Source organism: Echeneis naucrates, chromosome 4, assembly GCF_900963305.1.
Source record: "Echeneis naucrates chromosome 4, fEcheNa1.1, whole genome shotgun sequence".
NCBI classification, from domain to species: Eukaryota; Metazoa; Chordata; class Actinopteri; order Carangiformes; family Echeneidae; genus Echeneis; species Echeneis naucrates.
In genome coordinates, this window is record NC_042514.1 from 10663748 (window position 1) to 10677344 (window position 13597).

The 13597-nt window shown below is 40.9% G+C and overlaps 1 protein-coding gene across 1 annotated transcript; it reads left to right on the top strand.

Annotated features, from left to right (window-relative positions):
* Positions 1-1632: 1632 nt before the first annotated feature.
* Positions 1633-11939, top strand: lmo4b (LIM domain only 4b). The gene is made up of 5 exons (XM_029500940.1): positions 1633-2171; positions 3712-3952; positions 8244-8340; positions 8875-9030; positions 11316-11939. Exons 2-5 carry the CDS (start codon positions 3717-3719, stop codon positions 11322-11324), a joined length of 498 nt encoding a protein of 165 aa, XP_029356800.1. The 5' UTR covers positions 1633-2171; positions 3712-3716; the 3' UTR covers positions 11325-11939.
* Positions 11940-13597: the final 1658 nt, after the last annotated feature.

The following is a 13597-nucleotide window of genomic DNA, read 5'->3' on the forward strand; positions in this document are numbered from 1 at the left end:
GGCTGCTTAGAATTGCCACAGGACTTAAAAGATCTCAGTGGAGAAAAGTAGATGATCAATTTCAGAGGGTACATCCCCACCCTAAACTCATCGCCCACCCCCCTCTGACCCCTCCACCTCCTCCTCCTCACTTCAACTAGCCATAATTATTTTGCAAAATAGCTCCAGAAAAAGAGCACACATAATAATTTCTGTTGCCCATTTATGAAAAGCTCATTAAAATAGGCCTGGAACAAACAAAGCTTTTCCTGTGAGGCCCCTTTTCAAATTCATTTCATAATTTCCCTCTGTTTTAATCATTTATATCAATTAATCATTCCTTGGTGAAAACGATATTCTTTGCCATCTTCTGTGGGTTTTTTTGTTCTAGTGAGTGAGAGGCTTGATGAGAATGTCAGGAGAATGTGGCTCAAACCAAGGTGGAGTAGCACTGGCTTTGCCAAAGGGAAATCAGCTTGATGCAGCACAATCTCTTTGGAGCTGGAGGAATAATTAAACAATTAAAGTCAAGAAAAAGATCATCTTTATACATCTGATGTCTTTCTAATGAAGCCGGGGGGTCTTATGATAAAACTGTTTTGTCATGTAAAACCAAGCAGGCAACTTTTCTCCAATCGCAACACTTTTTTTTTTTTTAAAGTTTAACCGAAGCCATGTTCTTTATTTTTTGCACATTACCATTTAAGGCTGCAACAGCGCCATAGCTTTGTCTTCTTCCCATTCTCTTATGGCATCTCGTTGGAAAACATCTCAGCACTGCAATATTTTTTAATAAAAAGGTGTTCCAGTTGCTTCTCCTCATCTCTTTGACGTCTCACGTGATGGTGGAAAACTAAAACTCTAAGATTGAATTAATTAAATGATCTCAGCCAAATGGAGGTCTTGCAAATTAGTCTTAATAGGTGCTGAAACCAACGACCTGAGGCTTAATGAGGTTGTTAACGACAGCAGGCTTCCCTGCGATTATTTCCAGTGACAGACGATGGCGCCACTACGCAGCTATTAGGCCTTGATATTTCCCAGAGGTTGAAGTCATCCTCGGTAAACTAAGTAGTTACTGAATGTCAACTAATTAAACTCAGACGTGAGATGAATGCGGCCGAATGGATGTTGCCATGCAGGTTGTATTTAAAACAAATGTTTTGTCCTGTCCGCCCGGAGCAGAGATAAGGGAAAGCATTATCAGTTTTAAAAAACGACACACACAGAATCCACTTTTAGGAATGGTGCAAACGATTAAATCTAATAAATGCAATTAAACTCGCTGCAATTTTCTAAAACAGTACGGATGAAAAAAATATTTTTTTTAATATGGCTCTTCCTTTATACTTAGCAGCTTCTCGAAACTGTCAATGTTTGTCTGAGTGTCTTTCTCTGTATTTTTCATTTTTCGACAATCACCTCTTTTCGGTTTGTTTCGCACCTCTCAGGTCCGGTTCCACCGACACCCCCCCGCCCGTTTCCATCCGTCTCACCGTGTCCGATTCAATCTCTCCTCGCCCTGATTGGCTGGATTTATTATTTCTCTTAAATCGACCGCGCGCTGATTGGTCGAGGCGGCACCTTCGTCACGAAGCTAAAAGGGTGTTTTTTCTTTTTTTTTCCGCTGGAGGTTTCTTCTTGTCAGCGACACATGTAGAACAAGCAGCTAACGGGACCCGGAGACCAGATCAGAGGACGGTCAGACACAGCGTCTCTCTCTGCCAGCCTCCTGATTTACCTCTCCCCCCCCTCCGCCGCCTCCCCGTCCAATTCGCCAAAACACGCACTTCTCTTCTTCGGGGAGGACATTGCGGCACGCGTAGATCCGTATTTACGTCTCGCAATGGACTTCTTTTGTTCCGGCGAAAAGAAAGAGCACTAAAGCGGCCGCCGTAAAACGGGAGCAGTCCGGTGGAAATACTATCTGATAACTCCATTTGCTCGGCGCTCCGCTCGCTGCCAGCTATTACACGAGCACGAGCCCTTCGCTGAGGTTCGCTGTCGCGCGGAGCCGGAGGCCGACCGCGCGCGATAGTGTGTCGGTTTTTTTTTTTTTTTTTTGTTGTTGTTGTTGTTTTTTTACCTGTACTTTTTTTTTGGGGGGGGGTACTGTTGTATCCTACCTGTTCACCTCTTCACCCGACAAGTCAATAACTTTACAGCCATTACGCTCAAAAGAGACAAACGAGGTGGGTGTTTGTTGGTGTTGTGTTTGCATGGCGACTCCTTAAATGCATTTTTCCATTTCTTTCTAATTATAGCTAGTTTTTTCGTCTCTTCTTGTGTGATATTTTAACAGCATGTGAGACTCTTAAAGGTCTACTTTAAACATTTTCTTTCTTTCTTTATCGCTGTAGCACGATAACAGCGGTGTGATGCCACATTTCTTTTATTTTCCATTAAAAAGGAGCAGTCCTCGGTAGGACATTTTTAGCACATGGCTGCCTGTTTTTCTGTCCTCTCTCTCTCTCTCTCTCCTATTTCCATGACTTGGTCTCTGAGCCCAAATTGCCTGTCCGTGTAATTACTTGAGTTAGCCCATTTAAGTTAAAAGCCACCCCCCTCCCTCTCCTCCTCCTCTCCTTCCCTTTCCCCTCCTGTCCTCTCCATCCCTCAGTGGGGGAAAAAAAAAAAAAAAAAAAAAAAGAGAAACTCCTCTCCTGAATGAAACTTGACGATGGTCCGTCTTGTTTATCCAGGGAGTCACTTTCAGGCTGGCTTTTTGATTCATCTCCTTTTAGATTTAATCAGCACTAAGGTAGGCTGTGGTTTGTCCCTAAGAGCCATCGCTAATGGGCTTACTGAATGCTTCTGTGTGTGTGTGTGTGTGTGTGTGTGCGCGCCCCCCCCCCCCCACTCCCCTAATTAGCCTACCTGCCTTTCGACAAAGATTTGGCTTTATCTGCCCAAGTAGTCTGCTGGACCAATTTGGACAGGATTACATTTACCCTAACTAACCCTCACTAATTTTGTAGGTGAAACAAATGCCAGCGTTTCATTAAGTTAGGACACTTATATTATAGCAAGTCTGTGGTACATCAGGGTGCTCTTAGATATTGTTTTATAACAGGTCATATCCGTCGCTCAAGTAAGAGACCTAACAAGTATCAGGTGTTGGTAAACATTGAGCCAACATATTGAGGTCTATTCCTTTGTGTTTTAGAAAAAAAACCCCACCTCCCAGCTATTTAAACTGCAGTAGAGTATAGGATTGTGTGCTGAGGTATTGTGTTGTATAGAATTTCTTAGGACAGCTCAACAAAAGCCTGAGTTCCCTAATTGTTCATTTGGCCCCTGGTATTATCATTAAGCAGACATTCATCATGAGAGGTCCAATGCATGGGGATGAGACAGAGATCAAGGGCAGATTAGTTCACTAAATGACTCGTGGCTCTCGTTGCAGAGCTGGATTCGGAACTGTCCCCTAATGAGATCAGCTATTGTGCTTTGGTATAATTTGCTGTCTGCAGCTGCTCAATGACCACGCAGATGCAACAAGAAGTTCAAGTGGCTGTAATCTTCAATTCACTTGATTATTGACAAATTAAAAAGTGGAGTGTTGTTCAGTTGATTATATTAGCCTGCAATATTATCTGTGATCCATGTAAGGTCCTGACCCCAATGTGTACAAAGCAATACTCATTTGTTAAAAATTTCAACTGGAACCTTCTGGCTGTGACATGTTTAACTGACTGTCAACATCACCTCCTCTGTTTGTTTGTGTTTTAGGGACAATGGTGAATCCCGGAGGCAATAGCCAGCCACCACCGGTGGGCACAGGTTCTCTGTCTTGGAAGCGGTGTGCAGGGTGTGGGGGTAAAATTGCAGACCGCTTCCTCCTTTACACCATGGACAGCTACTGGCACAGCCGGTGCCTCAAGTGCTCCTGCTGTCAGGCTCAGCTTGGCGAAATCGGCACATCGTGCTATACAAAAAGTGGCATGATCCTCTGTAGAAACGATTATATCAGGTGAGAAAAAGATCTCATAACACACACACAAAGTTAGTTAGTAAGTTCTTGATATTGTTTGTGATTGTCCATTAATTCAAGTTTAAAAAAAAAATAAAAAAATTAGGCTAAATTAACGATGAATTTGACTGGTCATGCAATGACCAGTCAAGATCATTGCATGGTTGGATTTATTTCTACACAACATGTGTCTCAAATTGTAGCAATGTCATCAGTGCTCACCAAAGTATTCTGGTTGAGGTTTCCCTCTATTACCCCAAACAAGGTCAAACATGCTGGCATGTTGACTAAGCGCAAAGCAAAACAGTTGTTCTGCAAGCCATCTACGTGTCTATGTTGTTTGCTTTTCATTGTAATCCAGGACAGAAAATCGGTCTTATAGGAATTTTATGTTTGTTTTGCAAGACACATGCGCGTCGTTTGGTTTGGGTACGATTTTCTAATTATTATTTTTTTACATAACAGAAAAGCACAATTAAGTTAGTGAAGAGAGATATTTGAAATATTCTAATAGGTGTGCTGGAACACTCAACCAAATTAAGTTCAAATACTTACAAAGCCTATTACTTAACTGTTACAACTATTATTCCCTTATTCGTTTTCATATTAATACTTTAAAGTTGAAAATATTTGTAAATCGATATAATTAGTTTGGACACCCTTTATTTCTTCTGCTTCAATAATTGAAAGGATGGACCTATGTTACACTCAACATGCAACACTGCTGTTAAATCTGCAGATAATTCAAAATCTAAAGTGTGCCTGTGCACTCTCACACCCACCTCATAAAAAGGATGAGGAAGTCAATGGGCTACTTCATTCATAATGGGACTATAACGTAATTAAAATTGGAAGGGGGGAAATGTGGCTACACCTTTCCACTTGTAATGAGAGCATGCTTGGTGGAAGGGCTAAAACGCATATTATGGAACCATGAGATCTCTGTAGAGATAAAGATAGGAGCAAGGGGAAAAAAACATCTGACAGTGAGTCTACACAATTAAATGCTTTAATTATAGTCCCCCTCCATTTCCTTTAGTCCTGATGGGTTTTATCTAATGAGATCTGGTCCCTGGCTTGTATCCGCTCCCAATGACGTGTCCGAAATGAATGAGAGCCACACTGCAAACAAAACATTTAATTAACCAAATTGGCTTTTGAGAGAGAGCAAGAGAGAAAGACAGATAGAGAAGAGGGATTATTGTGAAGGCCATTTGCTGCTGTTTTTTCCCCTTTCATCTTAAAGGGGCAGAGTCAGTTTATATTAGATTACTACACCGTCCATATGACATATTTCCAACTTTTGCCCCAAACCTTTATTTATATGAAAATGCTCATTTGATTTGAGGACAGTCAAAATGTATAAAATGATGTGGACTGTCTAGGATGATACCCATCTCTCATCAAGTAGGAATATACACAGACATTGCTGGACCAACACCATCTCTGCTTTTCATGCAGCTACTACCAAAAGCCTCAATGTCAAACTTGAAGCCAAAGTTGCATTTACAGCAGGGATCATGTCGCTTTAAGCTCGAGGTGATATTATTTCTGTGGGCTGCTAGTAGAGGGAGAATTAATTTACTTGTGGCTGCTGGATTCAGGGAGAATGCTGTCCCCTTAATTGAATAAGCCTAGGTAATTAAATGGCACTTTTCCAATAGAACGTGTGAGGTAAATCTAATAGTTGGTTATTTAATATCACTTTGAAGTCTGCCCACTCAAGCACTATGACAGCACAAGAGAATGTGAACTATTACGCCAGGAAAAAACTGGGATCTCAGAAATTAATTAAATCGCATGCAATTTAGGGGAAACGTTTATCTTGATTTGTCATAACAGAATTAATTCAAGGCCTTCAATTCACTTGGGGCCAGATCTGTTACTCTGAATTAACCAAGTGTAATTTGGCTGATCCCCCACCGCCGTCACCACCACCATCCCCACCTCCCCACCTCCCTTGTCCCAAAACACATGCACATACACAACACAGATCCACACGCAACCTCCCTCATCCTTGCAATCTCCCCACCTCTCCCCACCCTGTCCCCAGCCCCTCCACCCTTTTCTCTAATGCAGCTCTTGCCATTATGCAAAGCCCCGCTTCAGTATCAATATGGCCTAGTGCTTTTAAGGTGCTTTGGCTGCTGATGTAGAGAGGCATTTTTAATGGACTGTGTTGCAGAAATCATTGTTGTGGGGTAATTTTACCCTACTCAAAGGCCTTGGTGAATGAGGTCTGCATTTACCAGACAGCCTAGCAGCAAGCCATGCTATATTTCACCTGGCAGTCAGTGCTGAAATGAAATCCAATAGTCATTGCCTATATAGACGACAGACGGCTCTAAATGTGTTGTTTTTTTTTTTTGTGTGTGTGTTATTTAATTTAATCAGATGTGGTTGGTTGTAGCAAAATCAGATCCACGGGGGGAAAGAAAACAGATAAATCAAAGTGAATCCATCTTGCAGCAGGGTAGTAAGAACCATTGTGTTTTAGGAGGAAAAAAGCCAGAAACCAGATGTGTCATTGCAATTAAAGAGTCCCTTGGCCTTAATTATACTGACCCGGGGTGTCTACTTCACCTCTGCGCTGTAGTTCACTAGCAGAAGAGGCCATTAGAGCCCAAGTTCAAACTGATATAGCAGCTTAATTGAGCACCTAAAGGCTTTGGCTCCTTAAATCAAATACTATCAAGTGCTAACCCTTGGTAAAAATAATCAAACTGCTGTAGGTTCCACACTGGTGAAAATTAAAAAAGGCTACAGTGAGGCTGTCCTATGGTCTTCGTTGGACATGACACCAAACAAAGCTCTAAAGTAATCACACAGTGGAAACTCTTTGAGGAAAAAAAAGTACAACATGAACACGAGGAACATGTTTTTAATTTTTGCAAAGTTTGAGTTTCACAATGAGGCAGCTTTGACGTGCAGAAATAGTTTTTGTAAGAGAAGTTTAGTTTAGCTTCTCTTAAAGCAATGCCTATATGTTCATTTCTGCTTCCATGCTTGTCCCAGTGAAAGCAGAGAATTGGCAGTGTTGTGACGACAGTCTCCAGTTAATTAGTTTCTGAAATTGAGTTTTGATGGAGCCTTTCCAAATGATGCCAAGACAAAATTTGCTTCTGCTGAGGCTGTCTTATTGAAAGCCATTTCTGTGTCCCTTTGCAAAGAGCTTGGGCTTGTTTGTCCGTCAATATATCTAACAAATGCTTAGGTTATGGTTGGGATGGTGGAAGAATTCATTCCTTTGCTCTGTCTCAGCACGAATTGATTAAATACTTCTAATAAAATTGCCCTCAAAGTTTTAACTGGAAAAAAAAATAAAAAAACGTTCCTTTTTGTTTCTTTTCTTGTTATTTTTTTCCTTTTACCAAACAACTTTATCTCATGTACACACAGCAATGTTAACCATTCCCCCTATCCCTTTCTTTCTCCATCCCTCTCTTCCTCACTCCCCCTTCTCTGTGGAGTATGTCAGATGCCGTGGTCTTATTTGATTGCTTAGGAAAAGTGCAGTGATAGAGCAAACACCCGGTGAGATATGATGACAAATGGGTCCAGATCCCAGTAAATTACTTTCTGCTCAAATCGAAATTTCATTCAGTTTGCTGCTCACCGAGATGAAGTAATCTAAATTGTGGACTCAGAAGGAAGATAGAAGGGAAGCTGGAGCAAGCATTTCATTATCAAGCGGCAGAGAGAGAGAGAAAGAGAGAGAGAGAGAGAGAGAAGGTTAGGGACGAAAGAGATGAGCAGAAGCAAATCTAAAGTGTTGACACCATGATTGAAAAGGTTAACCCATGCACATTATATATCAACCCGAGTAGCTACGGGTTTCTAATGGAAACACAGCACTGACAGAGCATTCACAGGAGTCCTAATGGCAAAAGCACTATGTCTCCGCCTGGATGTACAATCAAATCCTCTTAGGTCCTGATTGCTTATGTTCCAGGTTATTATTACGTTGCAAAAAATGTGCACCATAAGTAATATGCAGTTTCAGTGTTAGATGTTTGTGGAGAGCAGAGTGGTTGAGGATCAATTTTTCTGTTGATACTGTGATGATTTTGTGTTTTTCTCCTCTCTCTCATCTCCCATGTGTTTTCGCTGCACCGTAGAAATGGAGCAGGGGAACAGTGAACTTAGTACTAAATATAGTTTTTATTCAGTCACACACTCAGCAGACAGAAGTGTAGATGCCACAGTGCATTACAGCAGACTAAATCTATGCAGATGCATACAGAGGTTCCATAGTAATGTTTGTTTTTTTCTTTGTCTTTCCTTTTCTCAGATTATTTGGAAACAGTGGAGCCTGCAGCGCTTGTGGCCAGTCCATTCCAGCCAGCGAACTGGTAATGAGGGCACAGGGCAATGTGTACCATCTCAAGGTAAACTTAAATTTCCTATGTGAAACTTTGAACTGAAGAAATTGTGAATGATCAATCTGCACACGGTTTTAAGCTTGTAACACATTTGTTTGTTGTTTTGGGATTAATTGCATCTTTTTTATTTACAATTGTATATAAATATAGATTTTTTTTGGTGGCGAGCTAATGTCGACATCGGCACGAGGGATTAAAAAAGTTGCATTGAATTGAAATGATCAATTTTGAGCTTTGTCCTCTTGGAAATGAAAGAATTCCAAAGTTCTAGTATAGAGGGAATTTCCATTCGGTTCATTCATTCGATTTCCAAATCATTAAAGAAAATCTTCGTTTTTTTTTTTTTTTCATTATTGTTTCAAATAATTTTACTTCAAAACGACAACATGGGGGAAAATTATTACATTGCAAAATTAAAACAATGAGTTGATTTATCAACACGTGTGTTTGCTCGAAGGTGTTATTATGTAATAGGTTTGAGCTTGGCCTTACGGTTGTCAGGGGTACTGTCATCACTTTTTTTCCTCCCCCCCCCTCCAGTGTTTCACATGTTCCACCTGCCGGAACCGGCTCGTCCCTGGAGACCGGTTCCACTACATCAACGGCAGCCTGTTCTGTGAACACGACAGACCCACAGCACTCATCAACGGCCATTTGAGTTCACTGCAGACGAACCCGCTGCTCCCCGACCAAAAGGTAAGTCTCCACCTTCCTCCCCTTGACTTTGTTGTTGCTGCACCAATGAAATTCGATTGTGTCTCTCTGATGGCGGAGAGTGCTCCAGAGTCTTTTGTGGTCTAATTTCTAACAGAATGGGCAGTTTGATGACTTCAAAGTAAAGGAGAAGTCAGTAAAAGGTTGTCATCAGTCAGCTGGAGTCATTAGCAGGAAAAGAAAAACATCTGTAATTTTCAAGTCAACATTTTTCACTGTTTATATTGATGTTGTCGATTCAGCTCCACTGCAAGGCATGTAGCAGATATTAAATCTTACATAGCAGAGATGAATTTTATTTTTAGACAGCCAATGGATTTTTCCATCATTCTTGTTGGAGGACTACGCACTCTGGAAATCTGTATTAACCGTCAGCACAAAACATGTGATTTTTTTTTTTTTTTTTTTTTGGTAGCGCTGTCCTCACACTCAGTTTATTATGAGCGTACACATATTTTGATTTGTCTCGAATTCATTCGCTGTCCCAGGCCAGTCTTCCAATTGTGCTGAAAAATGACTCATTGCTGTTAATACAGAGTGTTTAAAGCAGTATTTGACCTCTCTATCAACAAGACTGGGATTACCTTGGCAAAGTTATTACTCTGAGGCCAAAAAATATATATCTAGGACCTAAGGTTGAACACAGAAAGCAAGCTGCAGCAGCTAGTAAATCATGAAAGCTGTCATCATGGCTTTCCCTGATTTGATCTTGATGCCTCCAGTGAAAGCAAAACAGAAGGCCTAATCATATATGAAGGATAACTTCATTCTTCAGGATAGCTTCATTCTGCCCGCAGGAGATATAATCATTTTTGCCTCACAACAAGGAGCTTTATTGATACCTTGTCTGCACACACAGCACTGAGAGAGATATGGGAGGTGTTTGGAGTGTGTCAGAGTCTGACTGAAAGAGGAATTATATTGTTGGGAGAAGGCATTTCACCTTGAGTGGTTTTGTGAGTAGAGGAGAGGTAGAACACCATTAAGCCCCCCCCCCCCGCACCCATCCCTTCCACTCTCCACGTCACAGGCATTTTAGGGGCTTGTCACTTTTACAAATCAGCTCTTAGAGCTCTTAGAGCTCCTCACATTTAAATTGAAAGCTGTTGCATTATCTAACTTAATTTTAAATGTCTGTTTAAGTCCTTATTCCCACCCCCAATGTCTCTTGTAGCACGGCTGGCATAGTAAATATGAGGCCTCATTGTTTATTTATGCACTAACATCAATTGTAGTGAAAACTGCTGAATTATTGATGCTAAAATGCAATCTGAATATTGGCCCCGGTGCTTTAATTATAGCAGAGAGAATTATTAAATAAACAAAGACACATCGCTCAGTGGAAACAGTCTCAGGATGCTTTTGTTATTTCAGTGAGTGAAATAGGGAGAATTATCATGCTGCTGGAGCTCTTCATCAGACGGTCTCATTTCTTTTTGCTAAAGCAGAAGTTGGACATCCTCAACCCAACCACCAGCAGGATAACAGCTCCTAAAATCAATATACCTCATGTATCCTGAATACAGCAACATAAATTGAGTATGGAACCAATGGCTGGTTTAGAAAAGGAGAAAATAGTACGGAAACACTGGGTTATCTACTGACCATTGTTTTGATTATGTGTGTTTTTTCTGTGGCATAATTGGTATTGCCTACGTTCATGGTGTAGGATATTTGATGCTCATTTATTAAGCTTTCTTTCCAGCTTCTTCCTAATATCTTTGTTCAGAGCAGACAAATTACCTCTCTCATACAGAGCTGCTTTGACCCAGGGGAGTGAGACCCTCCCAGCGTCAGTCACTTTAATTAGCCCCCAAGTAGGAGTTTGCAGTTACTAATAGACTGAAGCCCTCCTAGTGATTTGAGGGATGAAGGGAAAAGTAAATCGCCCCTTAGAATCAAAAAGAGGGGAAAAAAAAGATGAAATAAGTTGGATGTTGGTGGAACCAAGAGAGATAATTGTCTTTACTCCCCTGCATTTTTCTGTTTCACAGGACTGAACACCTCCTGCAGTTATGTTAGAGCGTGGTTCTAATTATACCAAAGAGAATCGCTTCATGAATGCACTTTTAAGTTAATGCAAAGTAAATAGGACACCAGATGGTTTTCAAAGCTTGGCTGATCAATAAATTAAACACTGATGAAGCTGGTGGAAAGTTGATTTATCAGGGTGAAACATTAATGGCATTTTGTGAACTGATGCCCTTAATGATGCTCCCCCCAAAAATTCTTCTTTTTTTTTCTTTTTTTTTTGTCTCACTATCCAGGTGTGTTAAGTGGGAGCTGTACAGGAAGCAGGATGTGTGCCTTCATTTTAGCCCTTACTCATTGTCACCTGAGACACCGTGGATCAGCGACACCCCAGCCTTTTAGCTGTGCTCCCAGGCCCTTTGCCCTAAAGGAATCCTCTACCCATCTTGCCAGTAACCTGACTTTTATTTCTGTAACCCATACCCAACAGTCAGCTGTCAACCTTGGCTTTTCCTCAAATATGGGTGGATACTTGCACTTACCGCACCTGAATCAGGACACTGAGGACTCCATGACCTTGGAATTAAAAAGACCGGAAACCGATCAGAATCAAAGGGGACTCTTCTGGAAGAGAAAATTAAATAACACTTAAGAGGATGTTGTGACTGAATTGAGGGAACAATAAAAGGACTAATGAGGTTAAAGAGATGCAGGCTTTTCAACTCTGCATATTTGTTTAAGGACGTTTTGGGGAAAACCAGGACCTTTTTATTTTTCCTCTCCTCCTTTTCTATCCTTTTCCCAGCAACATGGTGTTTCCACTTTATATATTTTAAATGTTGTCAAAGGGGGGATGTGTTTTATGTTATTTTTTTTCCCTTTGGTGGTATATATACACACACACACACACACACACACAAAACCACACACGTGTGTGTGTGTGTGTGTGTGTGTATGTATATACACATATATATATATATACACACAAAGATGGGGTTTAAAAAAAAAAAAATCAGTGGCTTTTTTTTGTGGAAAACAAATCATGACCACACTTGGTGTATTTGTAAAAAACTACCATGTATGTACAGTATGCATGTAAATGTTGTTGTCCAGGCGTGGCTACAGTACATCCAACCTCTCTGCACTCAGCTCCAGTCCTCCCTCTCCCTGAACCCATGGCAAACTGAAAAAAAAAATTGCTCATAGTCAGTAATGTAGAGATCATCACCATCATATAAATGCGGAATGAAAGAGAAATTTATTTGTGATATTTTCCGAGACATTTTCTCCAGTATGGTGTATTTAATTAATAAAAATATTGAAGATTTAAAAGCCTCTGTAAATTCATTGTGAAGTTTAAGAATCTGAGAAGCATCTCTATAGCAATGTTGCTTTTGAGTTCCTTATTTTTTTTTTATAGGTGAATTACATAATTACTACAAGGTCCCACTCACTAAGTGCCTAAGAATTTATTTTTCATGAGAAAAGCCTCATCAGTGGATATGTTACCATTGAAAAACCTCTATTAAGACTCTTGCAGGGCCGTCATTCAGCCTGGAGTAGCAAGCATCAAGGCACATGATGAGCATCAAACTGAAAATGGACAAACATGTGTCCTCTCTTTCTTTTCCAAATGACCGTTTGCTATTCATCACTTTAATACCTGACAGAAATAAAGGAAAATGTCCCTTTGAACATTCAATTACAGCAGAGAGGGAGAGAGGTGTCTCTCTTTGGCAGGCACAAATTGAATGGGCTATTTGCAGAACAAATTGGTGTTTGAAGTCCTCGCAAGACCTAATAGGTCTGAAGGAGGGACCCGGTAATGGCAGATGCGCTTATCTGCACAGTCTGGGCCTCTCATGAGCCCGCTGCTGCTGAAACAATCCTGCTTTACAGGATGAGACTTCCATGCAGAAATCAACTCCAACAGAAGAGGAGAGAGGAAGCAGAGTAAAGAGTAAACCAGGGATTAAAGTATTGCAGCACAGTGCCAGATTACCGGAGTACGGCACGCGGCTGTGAGAGAAAAATACACTTGGGGACCTGTTGAGAGTCTTCCTTCTTCTTGTAGAGTTCGGCTACTATTAGAATAAGAGAAACGCTGCTCCCACTCGCAAACTAACTCATTTTACTGGCCAATCAGAAGCAGAGGAGGGCAGGTCTTGGCACCTCTCATAGTCTATTTTGCGTCAGCTCTGTTGTAAAGGTTGTTTAATTCCAAAAGGCAAATGACAGTGGGCCCAAAAAAAATTGTTGAATATTTAATTATCAAACCTTGAGTATCAATACAATATTTATTCAAATATAGTGAGATCATTAACAATCTTTGCCTTTACTTGTTTTTGGCAGGCAAGGTTAGATATCCACACTCACCTGTTGGTGCATGCTAGCAGTCAGCAGTTGTGCTAAGCCGGGCTGGGAGAAATAAGCTAGTCATCATGCTTCCTAACGCTAAAAGAACATCTGGTTTTCAAAAAAGAAAGGAGAGAACACAGAGGCAGAGTGTGACGCACTTTTTCTCAGAGAAAGGTCTGAATGATAGAAATTAGCCTGCTAGCTTACTGTCCACAGTGAA

What these genes read in the sequence shown, in the direction of transcription:
- lmo4b (XM_029500940.1), top strand. Translation starts at nt 3,717, where the DNA reads ATGGTGAATCCCGGAGGCAATAGCCAGCCACCACCGGTGGGCACAGGT. An exon ending in TGTAGAAACGATTATATCAG is followed by an intron (nt 3,953 to 8,243) that starts GTGAGAAAAAGA and finishes TCCTTTTCTCAG; the next exon opens with ATTATTTGGAAACAGTGGAG. An exon ending in GCAATGTGTACCATCTCAAG is followed by an intron (nt 8,341 to 8,874) that starts GTAAACTTAAAT and finishes CCCCCCCTCCAG; the next exon opens with TGTTTCACATGTTCCACCTG.